The sequence below is a fragment of the Alternaria infectoria genome (genome assembly GCF_024043175.1).
Source record: "Alternaria infectoria strain BMP 0036 chromosome Unknown scaffold_44, whole genome shotgun sequence".
Classification (NCBI taxonomy): domain Eukaryota; kingdom Fungi; phylum Ascomycota; class Dothideomycetes; order Pleosporales; family Pleosporaceae; genus Alternaria; species Alternaria infectoria.
In genome coordinates this window covers 1-18,725 of record NW_026250733.1, presented here as the reverse complement: position 1 = coordinate 18,725, position 18,725 = coordinate 1, and the positions used below count along the sequence as shown (strand labels likewise).

Sequence of the window (18,725 nt, the reverse complement as noted above, 5' to 3'; positions counted from 1 at the left end):
GACGATTGAGACTGGGGGCTCAAGGTGCTTCAAATCCAATAATGGCATATCGATATCTTACATACAAAAAAACTAAAACACCCAAGACTTAGTCATATATACTAGTTCAACGCCAAACAAATACCCTGGTTATACTATACCCATACCCAAAAAAAACCTATACCCATATCCTCATAACAGTCATCTCAAAGCTTCCTCGGAGCAGTAGCACCCGGTTTCTTCGCCGCCCCATTCCCAACCCCCCCTTTCTTCGCAGTCCCATTCGCCGCACCCCCTATCTTATTCGGCGCCTTCTTCCCCTCCATCTTCTTCGCCGTCGACAAATCCCCCATCTTCCCCGCCAACTCCCCCGTCTTCTTCACAGCCGCCGCTTGCCCCTTGTTGCTCACTTTCTCAGGCACCTGCACAGCACCGCTGGGTGTCACTTTGATCGGCACACCGCCTGCTGTCATGAACGTAGTCCCCTTCTTCTCTTGCGCCTTCTCAATTTCCTCTTTGCCGACCTTGATCTTGACGCCGTTTGCCATGGTCAGCGTGCCGCTTTTCTTGGCTTGTTCGACGGCGGGTTCGGGGACTTTGATCATGACGCCTGAGGCTGTCATTACTTCTTTCATGGGGCCTGTGGGTTGTGGTGGTGTGGGTTTCTTGGCTGCTGCCGCGGGGTTCGCTCGGGCGTGTGCGGCGGTGCCTGGTTTGGGGGCTGTGGCTGTGGGTTTCTTTGCTGAGGATGTTGGGAGATTTACGGCGCTTTGGGCTCGCCTTACTGCTGGTGTCGCAGCAGTGGGCGTTTGCAGCGTCTTGGTCATGGGTGGCGGCAGTGCTGTGCTTGCTCTTCTCATTCCGTTGGGCATTACAGCACCGCTTGCGATAGCTGTTTCCTTGACTAGTTTGGCGAGGTTTTCTTGCGTAAGCCGTTGCACTTCTGGTACTTCTTTTGGGCCTGCGGCTTGGGCTGCGCCCATTTGTGCGGCGCCTTCAATCATCTTTTCTAGTTGCTCAGGGCTTGGGAGGCCTTTGATATCGCCGCCTTGACCTAGCAGTGTTTTCATGTGCGTTTGGAAGAATTCTTTGGCGCCGGGTATGGGTAGGTCTTCGGGGGATGCACCGTAGGCTACGGTTAGAGCCATCATGACGGAGGTTATTGGAGCGAAGATCTTGACGAATTCGTTCCAGTTGCCGCTCTTGACTTCGGTTTCGATTTGGACGGCTGGGCGGGGGACGGTTCGGATGGTCTTGTTTCCGCCTCTGCTGCTCTCGCTCTTGGTGTCCATGTCCAGGTGGTTCTTCCAGAAATCTTCGGCGGGAAAGCGGTTGTGGCGGCTGAAGTATTCTAGCATGTAGTCCTTCTCCCTCCAACGGTTTCTTAGCCAGACTTCGAAAGCGTGTGTGTTCTCGTATGGAATGTCGTCGAGGTGGAATCGTCGCCAGTGCATGTTCACTGACTTGGGAGGCCGGCCTTCGAAGAAAGAGGAGCGCAGAGTGAAAATGTCCTGACCGAATTGACCTTCTGGCACGCCTTCGTATGCGATGGTGCAGTCGTACAGCCAATCTGTCGTTTCTCTCAGTTCATTGAGGCAGAACTTGAGACCAGTGCTGCGTGGGAGCAGTTGGTGCTTCATGTCCTGCAACGCATTTTTCTTCGCCCATTGCTGGCTCTTTTCGCGTGTAGTCTTGGATAGATTCGTGCCCTCAGGAAAGATGATCAGCCACATGGGATCTCCCTTCTTGTTCAGCTTGCTGAGATGTTTCTTGAACGTGCGCTGATCTTCCTCCCATTTTCTAGATAGAAAAATGAAGTTGTAGAACTGAGCGCCCCATCCGATGATAGGAATGTTCTTCAGCGACTCTTTCAGAATGATGTAGATGAAGCCGTGCATGTTGTTCGTATATGCGATCCACCAGATGTACAGCCAGTCAGTGTAGAGTTGATGGTTTGCCATGAGAACCATACGGTCTGCAAAATTGCATTGCAATGATCCATCTTTGCGTTTGATAAGTTGGCCAACCATGCTAGAGTCTCCAGATACACGGACGACAGTCGGAGCCCACCATTGGGTGAGACATGTGATCAGGATGGCGAAGCATTCTTTGGTGTAGGCCATGTACCCATCGTAGAATTGCGGGTCAATCAACTTTAGCGGTGCGCCTAGGAATTGGGATGCGCTTATACTGTCATGTATTAGTTGGGTGTATCTGGAGGTGGACATGGACGTGCTTACGCCAGAACGCCGGACAAGAACGTCGAGGCTAACGTGAAAGCCCGTTCTGCCTGTGTCAACTCGCCAAAGCGCGGTGGCCCAGCCGGATGCGCCTCGACATTGTCTTTCGAGATTCGCAATCCAGCACCGAGGTCATCTTTCTTCTTCCTCTTAACAGCAGCTGGTACCGGGGGCTTGGATGCTGATTGGCTCGCTGGAGTCGGTTTTGGAGCCGTCGCCTTCTTCACTGGGGGTTTGGCAGCCGGCGATTTGGTAACGACCGGCTTCTTCGTAGCAGTAGCAGGCGACATCTTCCACAGTTGGCACACGAGCGAACATCGAAGTCCAAAACGTCAAACACGACTATCAGCACCAGTGACGGGCTACCCGCGACGTCAGTGCAGGCTAACGGTTCCAGGTTCGAGATCAAGATGGATGCTCCACTTGCGCGTCGTCAACCCCTGTCAGCGAGCCGTGGCATGACGTTATGTGTGGCGGCGTACAACCAAGTCAAGCAAGCAAGATATTCGAGACACGCTGTTACCCCTTCCTTAGTCTCTTGGTCTACTCAATAACACTATACTCGCTCCGCAGTAGATACCAATTCTCGAGAACGTCTCCATTACATCCCTCTTCCAACAATCCCATCATATCTATATCACAACTACGGTACGTTCGATCGTGACAGCTGTCGGCCCTGGCGCATGCTCGAGTGGTGCACGCGAGCACCTTCATACAAATTTGGGCTCGAGACTGACACATATCACAGAATTAATCCGACAACACACGTCATTCTCCATCATGCCCGCAGCCTCAGTAGCATCAGCGCCGGCAAAGCGCACCACCAACAAGGCCACCGCTTCAAGGGCTCCCAAGAAGGCTACCCAGGGCGCAAAGAAGCCCCAGACGAATGGCGCAACCAACGGAGCGTCGCAACCCCAGATGTCACCATACACTATCATGGCTTCGAGGATCGCAAACCGCGTCGCTGAAATGGCAGAGAACATGACATTCGTCGAGCGCGAGAAGTGTGTATCTCCAAACTTCCTTGAATTTTCCCCTGTCATACTTTCTCTGGTTCCGGTTGCGACGGCGTGGAAAATCAGGGACACACTACACAACTGCCGACTGGAATTTGGACCCCTATCGCATAGTCACAGATCTAGACGTACATTTGCTGACAAGTTCTGGTAGGCCCCAACAGCAAGCGCAACAGCAGCAACAACAGCAGTCTGCCCCGTCCAACTCGGGAAAGAAGCCACCCAGGAAACTCGAGATGCGCATGCCCAACAACGGCGCCTCGCCGACCAACATCACTTTCAGCGCACCTTTCCTCGACAACACACTCGCCAAGCTCCTTACGCTCCAGAACCGCATGCTGACAGTCAGCAACGACATCGCCGCGTGCGAAGACGTAGACGACAAGACCAAGCAGGAGCAGTTTGCGCAGAGCGCTGAATTGAGCCGCATCATCGCCCTGATCTGCGCTGAGAAAGCCAGACAGGGTGCTTAATATGTTACTTTTGTCAAAGCAACGAGTAGTTACGAGCTTTTCTTTTTCGATGGCGTTGAGGATATGTAATCAAAAGGGTTTGACCGTAGTAGCGCGCTTTGTACGAATAGTATGATTGACGATAAACATAATAAATTGACATACGAGCACCACCTCCTCACAGTGATACTCAGCCTCAACGCCGTACCGCTTAGCGTACTGGTGTCATGCCACGGCAGAAAGCTACAACACAAGCTAAAAACCTGCGTCAAAAGATCGCCAGCCAGGACTTTGGTTCAGGTCCACTTCGCTGTGCCACAATAACGTCATTTGACGCGGGGCGGCAGCGACCCCCCTGCATGCGACGGGTAGCGAAACAGGTTCAAGCTGCGGTGGCGCCAAAGGCCATGCATCATCGGGAGAACATGATCTGGGGTCTAGCAGTCTAGAATCATAGAGCTCTTCCGATACTACCATAGCTCCTCCGTCGAACCTAGCTCTCGACATCAATTGCAGTCGCGAGATCGATATACGTACGGTTACAATGACGAGCTTCATCTCAAACATCATCTGGAACTCGGTGGAGGGCTTCGTAGATGCCGGAAAGAAGACAGCGGGTGAATATGGTGGAAATGCCTTGATTAAGGCTGGAGACATGATTGAGAACAGTGGAAGGAGTGTGGGAAATGGTAAGTTCCTCTCTACCTCTCCCATCATCCACATACCTCTTAAGTATTGTATTCACTAACACGCGCCCAGGTCTCGAGAAGAAAGCAACAAGCTACGGCACCGCCATCACCGGCCAAACCTACAAACCCACAGCCAAAGCTCTCCCCTCCACAGCACGAAAGCCTGTAGTCAAGCGTTCGAACTCGACCCCCGCGAGCAACAAGCCAACAACCAGTGGAACGCCCCTAGGTGCGAAGAAGTACCCAGGCAGTAACCAAGTCAACGGCGCTGTTGGAGGAGCAAAGAAGACCGTCGGAGGAACTGTCGGAGGACTCAACAAAACTGTCGGAGGAGTAACAGGCGGCGCATCCAAAGCCACCGGCGGCGTCATCGGCCGCGCAAACAGCACCGTCGGCACCGTAACAAACACCACCACAAAAGCCACCTCCGGCCTCGTAGGCGGCGGCCAAAGAGCCATCGGCGGAGCCACAAAATCGATTCCTCCTTTCAAGGGCCCCGGCGCAACTCCCTCAGCCAACAAGGCTCTTCCAAAGCCTTTCCCAGATACCAACGGCCTCCCCAAACCCGCATACCCGACGACCAAAAAGGCGGCAGTCAAACCTGGCCAACCGAAGCCATTTACGCCGCCTACGGAGCAGAAGAAGCCTGATCCTAAGAAAGCTTATCCGGGGACGAATACACTGCCAGGGACGAGTCGGACGCCGGTTCAACAGCAGAGGTTGAAGCCGTTGCCGAAGGCGGCGCCGCAGATTGGGCAGGGGCAGACTATGTCGCATCTTGCTATTTAGGAAGATGAGAAGCGGGGGGGTTTTGGCTTTGGAATGGGGGTGGTATGGCGTTGAGGTGTGGGGATCTGGGAGTGTAAGAATATGGTATGGTGTGTTGGAATTTTATTTGGATGGATATATGAATTGGGGTTTTGTTAGCTGCTTCATCTAGTTCATTATGCTGATGGCCGTGTATTGTTCGAGCATACCTACAAGATGCTTGACTGATCCAAGAATTTGACACGCCGAATGAGACACTCTTGACGTTTTTTCTCCTGTGTATCCACTGCTTTGCTACAAACAGCATAGATACTATACTTACTTGAAATAGCTTTCTAGCACGCAGCGCGTTTGGAGACGGCCGCGAGCTCGGAGAGCTTATCGAGACGAGAAGGCGCAGAAGAGTTGGACGGGTAAGGAACTGCGTGTGGGCTAGGAGTGGACATGTAGACTTTGGTATCGTAGTAAGTATTTGGTTCCCTTTGGAATGGTGTTCGACGTGTGATTTGGGAACAAGTATGGGAATGAGCTCTTGATGCTGGTGGTATTGGTTTGGATGATATCGCATTGCGAATTTCGAGCTTCTAAGCCATGGAGGTAATACCCGACGAGTTTTATCCATCATCGCTTCCGCCTTGGTCTGATGGGATAATTCAGGCACCCTTTCTGTCGTTGGTATTGTGGGAATTGTGAGTGGCTCGTCATCTATTGGTCGCCCCGGTATCCTGGGATGAATGAGCTGGCACAATGTCGCTGATTGATCGTTGATGGTGTTGGTGATGCTGATAATTGATTGATACCCACATAGGTAGGTAGTAGGTACGTGCACGTTGACGGTACTTCGCGTACCTACCTAGGTACTTCGCAAGATCGCAGCACCCCACTCAAGGAAAAAATGGAAACCTCGGAGCCACTTCGTACAGGGGGTAATAGAGAGGACCTGGAAGCCTACCTCATATTAGGACTTGATCATCTTTCTCTTGTTGCCTTAATGTATCCTGCAAAGCACCTATTCAGTTCTCTCTTGTGTGGGGTGACAGCGTCATGACGTGATCACCCACCATAATGTTCAGCCTCAAAGACAAACACAAGGGTAAAGCTATCAATCTAAACTCTACTTCGTTGAGAATTTCGGCCGGTCTGCGGTGTGCGGGCCTAATTCCGTTCCGTCCACGATGTACATCCCCCAATGTCGATCTCCCCGCCCAGCCCCACCTCATCACACTTTATACCCAACACAGCGCATCAGACCGCCTATCATGAAGCTTCGGGGTGGAGTCGTACCGATCTCGGCATTTGGTTAAGCTTCGACATGAGTCTTGGAGTGCTTATATGCTCGCCTCCCCTGCCGCACTCCCGCGCGCTGTCGTTCTTGCTGTACTACGCCTTATCTTGAGACTGTGCGCCGACTAAGATGCGTTTCTTCACCTCGAAAGACCCCGAAAGCGTGGACCAGAACGAGGAGAAGAAGGTCGAGATGATGAAAGAAGGAGATGGAGACGCAGAAGCTGGACCAGCTGCACGGGTGGAAGACGAGATTGACCCGGTGATCGAGAAGCGCGTCCGCCGGAAATTGGACACCCATATCGTTCCTTTACTATCGGCACTGTATCTGCTGGCATTTCTCGACCGCTCAAATATTGGGTACGAAGAAACATCTTTACAATGGAGAGAGCATGGCTAATGTGGTATCAGCAACGCGCGAATCGCGGGTATGGAAGAAGATCTCGACCTGAGTAGTTCGCAGTACCAGTGGCTACTTACCATATTCTACATTTCGTACATCGTCTTCGGATTCCTCGCAATCATGTGGAAAGTCGTACCACCGCGTATTTGGGCCGCGGGCTGCGTCTTCGTCTGGGGTCTCGTCTCGACTGTACAAGCTGCGACAACTTCATGGGGAGGAATGATGGCACTGCGGTTCCTCATGGGAGCTGCAGAGATTGCATATGGGCCAGGCGTGCCATTTCTGCTTTCGTTCTTCTACCTGAGGCATGAGCTTGGGCTTAGGTGTGGGTTGTTCCTATCGGCTGCACCGCTAGCCAACACGTTCGCAGGTGCTCTAGCGTATGGAATTACGAGCGGTAATCCTGGAATGGCGAAATGGCGTGTATTGTTCTTGGTAGAAGGCTTGCCTACAGTCGTTATGGCTGTAGTTGCATTCTTTTTCTTACCAGACAGTCCGGAAAAAGCGAAGTTTCTGAATGAAGAGGAAAAGGCGGTTGCGAGAGCTCGTGGTGTGGCACAGGCTGGCGCTGGAACAAGAATTGGAGCTATCAACTGGAAAGAGATGTTGGAGGGACTGATGGATCTAAAAGGCTGGATACTCGGTGTAAGTCTGACAACGCGATGTCGCGATACTTGACTGACCTGAATAACAGCTCATGTACTTCTCCGGGAACGTTGCATTCTCCTCATTGCCGGTGTTCCTTCCCACGATCCTCAACGAAATGGGGTTCTCGAAGGTTAATGCGCAGGGCCTCACAGCACCGCCATTCTTCTTGTCCTTCCTCACAGTAATCGCCACATGCTACATCGCAGATCGGACGCAGCAGCGAGGTATCATGATCGCTATCCTCACGGCCATTGGAGGGATTGGCTATGTCATCCTGGCAACCACGAAGAGCGTAGGAGCGAGATATTTCGGAGTCTTTTTGGCTGCTGCTGGTATTTTCCCGGCTATAGGCAACGTACTGCCTTGGGTCACGAACAATCAAGGCAGCGATACTCGGAGGGGTACAGGAATAGTCATCCTGAACTTGATCGGTCAATGCGGACCTCTGCTGGGGACCCGATTGTATCCCACATCAGAAGGGCCATTGTACGTCAAGGGCCAATCCGTATGTGCTGGATTCATGTTTCTGTTCTGCCTGCTATCTCTTTTGCTGAGAACAATTCTCGCGTGGGAGAACAAGAAGCTGGATCGCAAGTACGGGACATTGGCGCAGCAAAGGGAAACCGGTGGAAGCAAGAGGGAACTAGGCGAAAACTATGGCCCGAGGTTCCGCTACGTTTTGTAGGTGTAGAGCTACCAATAACAAACCAAGCTGTTATCGCACTGCAGTGCCACTCGATATGCAGCTTGACGCGGGGTATGCTGAGGCCAGAGAGATACCCAAGTATGGAATTGTTTGATCGGCTTCATCGAAAAGTGTCCCTTGCTCTTTCTAATCTATTGATGACTAGTGACGCACGGAATTACCATTAGAGGTCGGGGTAGTGAAAACAAGCGTAATAGCGCCAAATCAAGTGCTAGGGCGAAGCAATGGCGCATGCAGGATTGCCATGTTCCCGAATCGGCAATTGACCACGCGACAGCCGTTGCTCAGAACAGCCACCAACGTGTACAAACCAGTCGTCGCACTGACAGGCAGACTGCAGGGCATTATCGCGGAGATGGCGACAGAGATGGGGTTGCTGGCAGCAGTGTGCGCGAGATCCACCGGATGGTTCACACATGCGAACTGCAAAGCTGGAGAGGCTAGACCCCCCGGGCGGGCCCACACTTCCAGGGCACGGACACCGAGTAACGTCACTGGTAGATTCAGGACCAGATTCGCAGCAAATCCACACTCAGCACTTCCGACGCGCTTTTTCACCCACTCTCCTGCGTGTCTACTTATCAGTGGCCCATCATTGCTGCACACCCCCGTCACACAGCATTAACACTGCAATTGTTATCTTGATCCACGCGCCTTCCCGTAATGGCCTCAAATCCGTCTGGCCCTGCTGGCCTCGACGCCGGCACTGCTGCCACCTCCAGCGGCCCTTCGTATGCGGCAACTGCAGCCGCTCCACCCAAGAAAAAGAAGACGCATCGCGGTGGTAAGAAGCGCAAAAACAGGAGACAGAGTTTTGCAGCTGGAGCCGATCTCGCGCAAGGCGACTCCATGATGGAGGAGCGCCCGAGTCTGGCCAATGTCGCTAGCCATGGGCAGTCGCGAGGGAGCAACGGCTTCTACCGCACCCACAGCAACCTCAGCAACACAAGCCTCGAGAGCGAGGCTCTGCTGGACCACCGCGAGCAGCCTACCATCCGGACGCGTCGTCCCAGTGTGCCTGTAACGTCCATGTACCAGCCGAGGGCAAGTCAGCCCAGCGTCAGCACGCCCCAGCGGCTTCAAGCCGCAAACTCCTACGGCCGCTCACGCCTTTCGCACACTCCCGAGGAGAACTACAGTGATGGCGAAGACGATGCGGATGATAGAACGCCACTCATGGCTTCTTCTCAACGCGACATCAGGACATCCACTAGCTATGGCTCCAACAACGGCAAGCCTCGCCGAGGAAGCAAGAACTCCGCAAAGAGCTTCAAGCATATGCCCATGCCTGAACACAGGCCGGATCTGTTCACCCAACACCACCACTCTACAACCAACCTCGACGACTACGACGTAAACAACCCCCCATCCGTACCTACGAGCCCAGCTTTCGAGGCTAGCAGCGGTCTAGACGATGTCATGCTTCCGACAGACTTGGACCACCTGTCCGACCCAGGAAGGTCTAACAGTGCATCTCGAGATGCACTCATCAACATCGATGAGGACGCCCATTCAGGCACTCCACCTACTCCGGGCGACTTCACGCGCCGCATGACCGGTTCTGCGCTTGAAGATGTCTGCTTCCCCCACGAGGACATGTCTGAGATGGGACACGAAGATTACATGAACGCCCCCACAACCGGTGAGCCTACCACTCGCCGAAGACGCCGCCGCTGGCCCGATCTCGGCGTTCTACAAGCTTGGGCGCACGAGGAGAAGGAACAACGGACTATTGAAGGCATGCGCATGCGCAAGGTTAGCGAACCGCTCATGGTTGAAGGACGCCTCCGTCCGAAACGACGCGTCTGGCATCGCGAAGACAGCGACGCTCCCTATCGCTTCACGTACTTCAACGAGACGTTCGACAACACCATTCACAGCCAGAGCATCAGCGAACTCTTGCAACCAGGACAGAGCTTCAGGAATCTCTTCGTTCCTGATCCACCGATCCTGGACGACGACAGCGATTCTTCCGACACAGAAGATGACATGCTGCATGCTGGCCCCAACGGCGGCTACTCCTCACGCACAACAACGCGTTCGACTTCGAAGGCCGAGGGCAAGTACTCTTCTGGAGAACAGACGCGCTCAACAACCCCGCGTCCAACGGATGCAGGAAAACCCGACAAGCCCAATGGCGAAAAGCCGAAGCGGTTTGGCCCACGGCCTGCCTGGTGGTTGGATGTCATGTCCCCCACGGAGACTGAGATGAAGGTCATTTCTAAGACGTTTGGCATACATCCATTGACCTCGGAAGACATCCTCATGCAAGAGCAACGCGAAAAGGTCGAGCTGTTCAAGCACTACTACTTCATCAACTACCGTACTTTTGAGCAAGATGAGAATAGCGAGGATTATCTAGAGCCCGTCAACTTGTATGTTGTTGTGTTCAGAGAAGGCGTAATAAGCTTCCACTTCTCTATGACACCACATCCTGCCAACGTCCGCCGCCGTATTCGCCAACTTTCTGACTACCTTGTCCTGTCACCTGACTGGATCTCGTATGCCATCATTGACGATGTCACCGATGCATACGCGCCCATGATCCAGAAGATTGAAGAAGAGGTTGATGATATCGACGAGGCTATACTGCGACTCCATTCCAGCGAAGAAGAACAAGAAGCGGAGAAGGAGAAGTCATACAGCTACAACAACCCACACTACAAAGAGCCTCCCGAAATCAAGTCGCAGCAAGAAACCGGCCGAGACATGTTGCGACGTGTGGGTGAATGCAGAAAGAAGGTTATGAGCCTCTACCGCTTGTTGGGCAACAAGGCCGATGTCATCAAGGGTTTCGCGAAGCGATGCAACGAGCAGTGGGACATCGCCCCTCGCAACGAGATTGGCATGTATCTTGGAGATATCCAGGATCACATCGTCACTATGACAGGTAACCTGAGTCATTACGAGAAGTAAGTTGAACCCTGCACAACTAAAGACCGCGAACTAATCAGCTCTTCAGTCTCCTGTCTCGTGCTCATAGCAACTACCTTGCCCAGATCAACATCAGGATGAATGAACGTCAAGAGAAGACGTCTGATATTCTTGGCAAGCTTACTGTGCTCGGAACGATCGTCCTGCCAATGAACGTTGTGACGGGTATCTGGGGTATGAACTGGTGAGTCAAGACCTCAACCCTGATCGAACGATAAGCTAACCAAACGCAGTCTTGTCCCTGGCCAAGATATCGAGAACCTCAACTGGTTCTGGTGCATTACTGGAGGCCTCATCACCTTCGGCCTTATGTGCTACTTCATTGCGAAGAGGGTGTACGGCATCGTTTGATCACGTTCAAGAGAAAAGCATAGACTGCCATTTGGTTGAGAGAACACATTGTATCGCGTGGCGTTGGTGGTCGGGTTTCGCTCGCGTTGAGTCGTCCCTGGTTTGAGTTGGACCAAGACAGTACACACGTTTGCTTTTGTACCACTACTACATATCGGAGTCAGGCTTGTCGTTCGACTAATTAATGACAGTTGTTTGATTTCCAACCGTCAGTGTGCTCTGCTGACCCGCTTTCGTATGTTATTTCCTCACAGTGATACCGATGTCCGCGCAGTCATCTGGCCCCCAGTGTCGCCCCTCTTTGAAACACAGACGGGAGGCCACGTACAGTGAGTGTTATCGCCCAGCCGTGTTTACCGGCAGCTATGCGTCTCCGGTGAGCGAGAGAGAAAAGTGGGTATCTACCGGGAGGTGGCTTCGTTTCATACAGTCACTCCAGGTGGTGAGTCGTTGAGAAGCTGAGACATGTCCAATAGCAAGAATGTGGCTTGTTTCGGCAGTGATGTAGTCACTAGGGGAGGACAGATCTACTGGACTAAGAGACAGAGTCTCACGGCGCGGATCGTGGGCAGGATGCACATGGTGGTGAGGGTGTGCACTGGGGTTCTTAAGGCAGTGCTTTGGACGTCTGCATGGTGCAGCCTGTTGGATTCTATCCCGATCTTCACGGTACTCTGATGCACGCCTCAATCGATCGAAGTAGGTCAGACACAGTGCGCTCCCTTGCAGCGAGGGTCTGGCTTGTAGTATGCATGCCCGTGATGTGTTCAGTACGTTGGGCAGGTGCTGCTCCGTCACGATGCAAAGGACCCGGCGAGTTCACGGTCGTGGAAAAACTCTTCAACGGTCTCATCGATGTAGTTTTCTGTCGATCGCGTCAAGAACATGCTTCTTGCGAGGCGTTCTATGCGAGGTGGGCAGGGTGACCCTGGGAGTATTGGGTTGCTTCACTTTTGGGCTTTGAGTGCGGTGACGCAGGAAGGTTCTTGTCTTGCAGCTTGGTGCCAGGTTGGGCCCAAGTCCTATCTTCGATGCCGCTGTCCCGTTGATGGAGTCACCAGGCAGCCGGCAGCGATGGGGAAGGGGCAGTCAGCGGCGTGAGTCGTTGTCAGCCGCAGAAGCACCGTCCACATGCTCGAGCGCTCACCGCATGCGGGGCTATGCGCATACGTGATGGCGCAATGTCCGGTGAGTTCTTGGTGCCCACAAAAAGAAACTTCTAGCGAATGTGACAGCTTGCAGGTAATGGTTCGCATAATGTGCGATGCGCGCGCTCCCGTCGTGGCTCGATGTAGGGCTGCGACGGCGCGGTGTGCCCATCTGGCTGCGAAGAGGGTACCTAGGTAAGGCAGACAGACTGCGCGCAGACAGGCACTGCCCGACGGCGCCCGTATGTATTTAGTCACTGGAGACGCGGTGTTGAAACACATGGTCCAGCGTGCGGTCGGTTGAGGTGGTGCGATTGGTTTGACGTCATCGGCCTCAGGGTACCTCTTGCCTTCTGGGCAGGCCAGAATCAAGTCTTCTGACGGGGTCCGCTATTTCTGACACTTGACGTCGTCTGCCCTACTCGCGTTCACCCTCTTATTACCCCACCTCGTTTGCTGTCGCAGTCCGCCAGTATTGCGCATCCCCAACCATAGTGAGCGTGTTGATCAACACTCTCGCCAATCACCCAGCCCCGCCCGCTCGCGATCGACGCCTGCGAGTACCCGCCCTCGCTCAGCCGTTCACAGTCACGCCTAGCAGCGAGTCACCACGACTGGCTACGTAGGCGAGCACCCGCCGCCAGAGTCTACAAACATCCCCTATCCTCTGCTCCCCTCCTGCATTGCATTCGCATTGCGCGCACTTCCGAGCCACTGCAACTTGCCCCTCCACTTCTCTTTCCACGACTCCACGCCGCACCATGTCGGTCATCTACAAGAGGAGCGAGCGCGACCGCGAGTGGGACACCACGTCCACGCGCACTGGTGCCACTGGCTACACCACGGTGCGGCGCTACAAGGTGCCCGATCACAGCCTCGAGGAAGACACGTACGAGACCGAGATGCGCATGGTCCACCGTGGGCGCGACGACTTCGACGACCGTCGCTCCGTCAAGGACTATCATATCGAGCGCCATGAAGCGCCTGCTCCCCAACGAGAAGTGAGACACTACCACTACGCCGAGCGTGAGCGCGAAGTTTCGCCCGTTCGTTCCGAGTATCGCATCCAGCGCGAATACGAGCGCTCCCCCTCACCTGCGCGCACCGAGATCCGCATCTCCCGGGACTACGACCGCGAGCGCGAGATCTTCCCACGGGAGCAGCCCTATGAGTTGGAGAAGTACTCGAGGTCTACTGAGTATTTCCGCCCCGAGCCGCTGCCCCAACCCCCACCACCCCAGCCCCAGTCCATCTACATCCGCAATGAGGCCCCCCAGCCCCAGCAGATGCCACCCATGCAGATGCAGATGCAGCCTATTATTATCCGCGAGGAAGCCCCTCAACCCATCATCATCCGCGAGCGCGTCCAAGAGCCATCCTACGAGCTTGTTGAACGTACTGAAGAAGACAGACAGGTTGCTCGTCCGCAGCGCCACGAGGAAGATTACTACTACGAGCGCAGAGTGAAGGAGATCGATCGCGGCGGTCGCTACGATGAGCGATACGCCGACGAGCGTGAATACGACCACCGATGGGGAGATAAGAACTACTACAGCGACGACGACATCTATATCCACAAGGAAAAGGATACCTGGGGCGGGAGCGAGACCCGCACCAAACGTGATGTTGCTGCAGGTGCTCTTGCCGGAGTCGCTGCAGGACAAATCATCAGGCATCACCGCAAGAGAAAGGGTGAAGCCGCTGGAGGCAACATAGGAAATGCCTTGGGCTACGGCACGCTCGGTGCTGTGAGTGCTGTGGCTCTCGATAGATTTAACAACCGTGACAGATCCCGGTCTGTTTCTTCTGATCGTGGCAGAGGCAGCCGCCGTGCCAAATCTCGCCACCGCAGCAAGTCGAGGGTGAAGGAGCTGGGCACGCTTGCCGCACTCGCCGGTGTTGGAGCTCTCGCCTACGCTGCCGGACAGAGGAACAAGAACAAGGTGGTCAAAGAGGAGACGGTTACGGTCATAGAAGATCGGCACCGAAGCAGGTCACGTCATGGAGGCAGATCGCGTTCTAGGAAGAGCCGAAGAAGATCCAGGTCCGCCTCAGTGGCTGATGACAGGGGTAGGTCTCGTAGCACGAGCAAACACCTAGACCCTGAGCATCGCAACAACAGAGCAGCGCAAGTTGGCCTTGCCTCTGCTGCTGTAGCCGGTCTTGCGGCACGCAGCCGTAGCAAGTCTCGAAAGCGCAAGGGCAAGCGCTCACCTAGCCGGATCCGACAGGGTGTGCCAATTGCTGCCGCTGGCGTTGCCGGCGCAGCTGTCACTGGACTTTATGAGAAACGCAAGGCTAAGAAGGAGGCTAGGGCGGCATCGCGGTCCAAGTCAAGGTCGCGCTCAAGGTCCAGGTCAGTCCTCTCCCGCCTCACCGGACGCAACCGCAGCAGACGTGGAAGTACAGTGAGTGAACCTGTTTTAGTAGAGTACGGCGATGATCCGGTGTACACCGATCGTGCCAGTAGTCGCAGTCGAAGCCGGGACCGCAGCCGCGCGCACCGTAGACGGCGAGGAAGCTCTTCTTCCTCTGGTGGCCGACGAGGAAGCCGGAGCCGGAGCCGCAGCAAGAGTCGGTCACGAAAGGTCGCGGAGACGGCGGCGGTTGCCGGTGTAGCTGGTCTGGCTGCCCATGAAGCAGCGAAGCGGCGCGACCGTAAGAAGGCCGAAAAGGAAGCCGAACGACGACGTGAGTCCACCCCACGCCCACACCGCAATTAGCATACTCAACATCACCAGGCGAGGAGGATTCAGCCTACTCCACAGGCACCTACAGCCCCTACGATAGTCCCACTCCCACCACTGTGTCCACTGCCTCCACTGCCCATCCTAACGACTCTCGCTACTTCCCTGAGACGAATTACTTTCCCCCTCCCCCTAGTGCTCCAGTAGACCCCAACCCCAACCTCAACTTCAATCCCAACACCAACAATCCTTATCCTCCGTATAACCCAGCAGACTTCCCTCCGCCTCCCCAGAGCGCATACGAGCCAAACCATCCCTCACATTTCGTCAACCCACCACACGACGACTTGCATCTCGGCAATCCATATGCACCCCAGCACCAGCAACAACACGAACCCTATTACGGCCAGCCACGACGTGGGGGTGACAATGTGAGTGCTCCAGTTCCTGATGGCGGTAAAGAGCACCATAACTTTGCGTCTTCACGTGGTGGGTGGAGGCCGCTGCCTGCCCATGAATCTGAACAATTCGCTGATACCAGACCAGGGCCCGTAGACGACCCACCTAGCCCGAGTCCGTCACCGGAAGAAGACAAGAGCGTCCATTTCGACCCGATCCCACAAGAACGAGAGATACCCTCCCGATCGGCCTCACGATCACGGGAGTCTTCATCCGATTCCGATTCCGAAAGGCAACACAGACATCGAGACGACCACAGTCACAAGCGACACAGGCGACGCAGGGATGACGAACGATCGGATGCTACACGAGAGTCTGGCAGGGCCCGGAAAAGGCGTCACCGCTCTGAGAGCCCTGGGTCAGATACCTCTGATGCTACCATTGAACTGCCACCGCGCTTCGACGAGAGGGGGCGGCAGCAGCCTGAGGACCCATTGGCGGAGAAGTTGGAGAGTATTCTGCAAAACATCTTTCGATAGCGTCTCCTGCTTTGTTGATTCTCTCTTTCTTTTGAGTTACATCTTTTCGGTTTACAGAGGCACTTGATACATGTTTCTTGGAGTTTCTTTACTGTGTTTGGGCGTTTCGAGATGGGTTGAATCATGAGAACGAAGTTACGATATCACTGCATTGAGTTGTATTCCTGTAATTATGCGTAATACTTTTTCCTTCGTACACTCTATTATGAAATGTTATGTTTTTAATGTTTGCAAGACTGCCTCGACTGCCTATGTTTTATCGTGACTAACTGTCTTGGGAGACTGCGAAATCAGAAGTGAAGGTGGCCATGGGACGCGCCTTCCTTGTTACACCTCAGGGTCGCCGTGGCTGCTCCTTCTGTAGACGTCCCAGCTTGGCATTTCGATAAACTTCACCATCACTCTCACTTCCTCCTCTCTTTAACCACACCTTCCCCCCGCTGCCGCATCGATCCCTCACATCCCTTCGCACCTGTTTCGCTCACTTCTCAACAACATGATTGCGCCACGCTGCTTCTCAGTCTATGCCGCGCTACTGACGGTTCTCGCAACAGCAGCACTTTCTGCTACTGATGACTCGCCCTTTCCGTGCACTGGGTAAGCTGGCAGACTCACATTCTGCACAGTCACCAAATCTAATGCGCGCAGTGGTTCTATCTACTTCACCGGCCATACAGTCGATGGCCTCCTCTTCCAGAACCCAGATCTATACCACGACCTCTATGTTTTCAAGTGCGTCACGACGGTCGTCTTCACAGCAGATAGCGGTGGCGAAGCAGCCAACAACACTCGGGTGCAGGAGTTGGAGCGCGGTCTCGAAGATGCCTACAAGTTCATGTCCGACGTGGCTTCTGTTAGGCCGGATGGCACGCAGTCCACGTCTACTCCGAACGAGGAAGCGCCACGTAAGGTGCCACAAAAGATCCTCATACTGCACAATGAGACTAACCAGTATACAACAGTCACTAATGAGACCACAGTCCAGATCGGCAAACACACTATTGTCTCTTCTTCTCTCCTCGGCCTAGCCAACGCACAGATCCTCTACCTTCGTCTACCGGACAGTACATACTTCGGAGAAGGCTACAAAGCATACGGCGAAGAGTCACTCAAGAAGTTGTACAGCGCAGACATATCGGAGATTACCACTACCGACGGCAAGGCCACGTACACGATCGACGATCTGAAGGACATCATCGCGACGATTCTTCGCGATCGCCGAGCTAACCAAATTCGCGTGATGAATTACCAGTCGGATCTTTCTACGGATAATGACGATAATCAGCTCGACCATGCTGATCGTATCGTCTCTGCTAAGCTCGTGATGGATGTTGTGGAAGAGGAGGAGATTGGTGGGAATGTCACGGCGTGAGTTTGGTTTCACGATCGCTTGAAGACGGGCATGCTAACGCTGTCAGATATGCATGCGACTCGTTGCGTATACTGTCAACCAACAACCTCGAAACGCCGGACTACATTAAGAAGGTCGATGCATTCTTTGAGTATGCTAAGCATGATCCCGACATGGTAAGTTGAAGACGCACTGCACAGTCTTGTGTGCATGTAGTAGTTCACTGCTGACTAAAATTCAGTGCCAGAGCCTTGACGAGTGTGGTCAGCGGCGCCAGAATATCAAAGATCCCTCCAAGGTCAAGTATAACGAGGTAGATCACGTCGCCAACTTCCTGAAGCGGGAGTACTACATCCGGATAGACACCGATGTCTGACTCCGAAACATGTACTAGTATAGGATACTGTCAGGGATGGTATGAGAAACTTTCTTCGATGATGGAAAGATAATTGTGGTGGATTGTGAGATGCTACATAGGATAGATACCACAAAAGGAATGAAGTCATATTCCCACTCACTGCGCCCTCAACACCTTCAATGCAAAAACAAGAAAAGCTCAAGCCTCATCCTTCTTCCAGCCCGTCTTCCGTTTAGTGTCAAATTCAGACGGACTCAGCCTCCGTGCAGTAGGCTCTTGCCCAGGAGACCTCGGCGGCGAAACATCCTTGTTGTCTTCCTCTTCTGGTTCCCAAGCCCTCCGCTTCTCCAACTTTGCCTTCAAAACAGGATCCATACCATCCGTGCCCGATGGCTTGCGCTGCGGCACAGGCGGCGGCGGCTTCCTGCTTTCGCTCGTCCTCCTCAATCCTGCCCTCGAGTCCATGGCGACGGGCATAACAGGCGGAATCTGGCCCCTTACCTCCCTCACAACAGGGACGTCAGACGCTGCAATGGCGCCACCAAGGCGCGCGAATGGTGCTGGGCTTGTGGGGGACATGGGTATGCCTGAGGTTGATGGCGTTCCGGGGATCTCTTGCGAGGGGTGCATGGGGGCACGACGGTTGCCTAGCATCATGTGACCATATGTTTGGTCGCCAACAGCGGGGAGAGAGTAGTTGATTTCTTTTGGTGCGGGCTTGGGTGCTGGAGGGGGGCGGGGTGCAGATTTGTTGACGGTGGGTTTGGGGG

General features: G+C 54.1%; 6 protein-coding genes across 6 annotated transcripts; 5 read left to right on the top strand and 1 right to left on the bottom strand.

The window, feature by feature from the left end:
* Positions 1-185: 185 nt before the first annotated feature.
* On the bottom strand, positions 186-2,509 carry J4E92_010825 (uncharacterized protein; the record flags this gene model as incomplete). Its single annotated transcript, XM_051502160.1, has 2 exons — positions 186-2,169; positions 2,220-2,509. 2 exons carry the CDS (start codon positions 2,507-2,509, stop codon positions 186-188), a joined length of 2,274 nt encoding a protein of 757 aa, XP_051347600.1.
* A 490-nt stretch (positions 2,510-2,999) lies between these two features.
* Positions 3,000-3,711, top strand: J4E92_010824 (uncharacterized protein; the record flags this gene model as incomplete). Its single annotated transcript, XM_051502159.1, has 2 exons — positions 3,000-3,230; positions 3,403-3,711. 2 exons carry the CDS (start codon positions 3,000-3,002, stop codon positions 3,709-3,711), a joined length of 540 nt encoding a protein of 179 aa, XP_051347599.1.
* A 523-nt stretch (positions 3,712-4,234) lies between these two features.
* On the top strand, positions 4,235-5,168 carry J4E92_010823 (uncharacterized protein; the record flags this gene model as incomplete). Its single annotated transcript, XM_051502158.1, has 2 exons — positions 4,235-4,379; positions 4,450-5,168. The coding sequence occupies 2 exons, from the start codon at positions 4,235-4,237 to the stop codon at positions 5,166-5,168; spliced, it is 864 nt and encodes a 287-aa protein (XP_051347598.1).
* Positions 5,169-6,561: 1,393 nt separating this feature from the next.
* On the top strand, positions 6,562-8,167 carry J4E92_010822 (uncharacterized protein; the record flags this gene model as incomplete). Its single annotated transcript, XM_051502157.1, has 3 exons — positions 6,562-6,791; positions 6,843-7,479; positions 7,529-8,167. The coding sequence occupies 3 exons, from the start codon at positions 6,562-6,564 to the stop codon at positions 8,165-8,167; spliced, it is 1,506 nt and encodes a 501-aa protein (XP_051347597.1).
* Positions 8,168-8,851: 684 nt separating this feature from the next.
* Positions 8,852-11,473, top strand: J4E92_010821 (uncharacterized protein; the record flags this gene model as incomplete). The annotated part of the gene is made up of 3 exons (XM_051502156.1): positions 8,852-11,100; positions 11,151-11,306; positions 11,356-11,473. 3 exons carry the CDS (start codon positions 8,852-8,854, stop codon positions 11,471-11,473), a joined length of 2,523 nt encoding a protein of 840 aa, XP_051347596.1.
* A 1,909-nt stretch (positions 11,474-13,382) lies between these two features.
* On the top strand, positions 13,383-17,973 carry J4E92_010820 (uncharacterized protein; the record flags this gene model as incomplete). The annotated part of the gene is made up of 5 exons (XM_051502155.1): positions 13,383-15,312; positions 16,801-16,843; positions 16,895-17,614; positions 17,665-17,773; positions 17,839-17,973. 5 exons carry the CDS (start codon positions 13,383-13,385, stop codon positions 17,971-17,973), a joined length of 2,937 nt encoding a protein of 978 aa, XP_051347595.1.
* Positions 17,974-18,725: the final 752 nt, after the last annotated feature.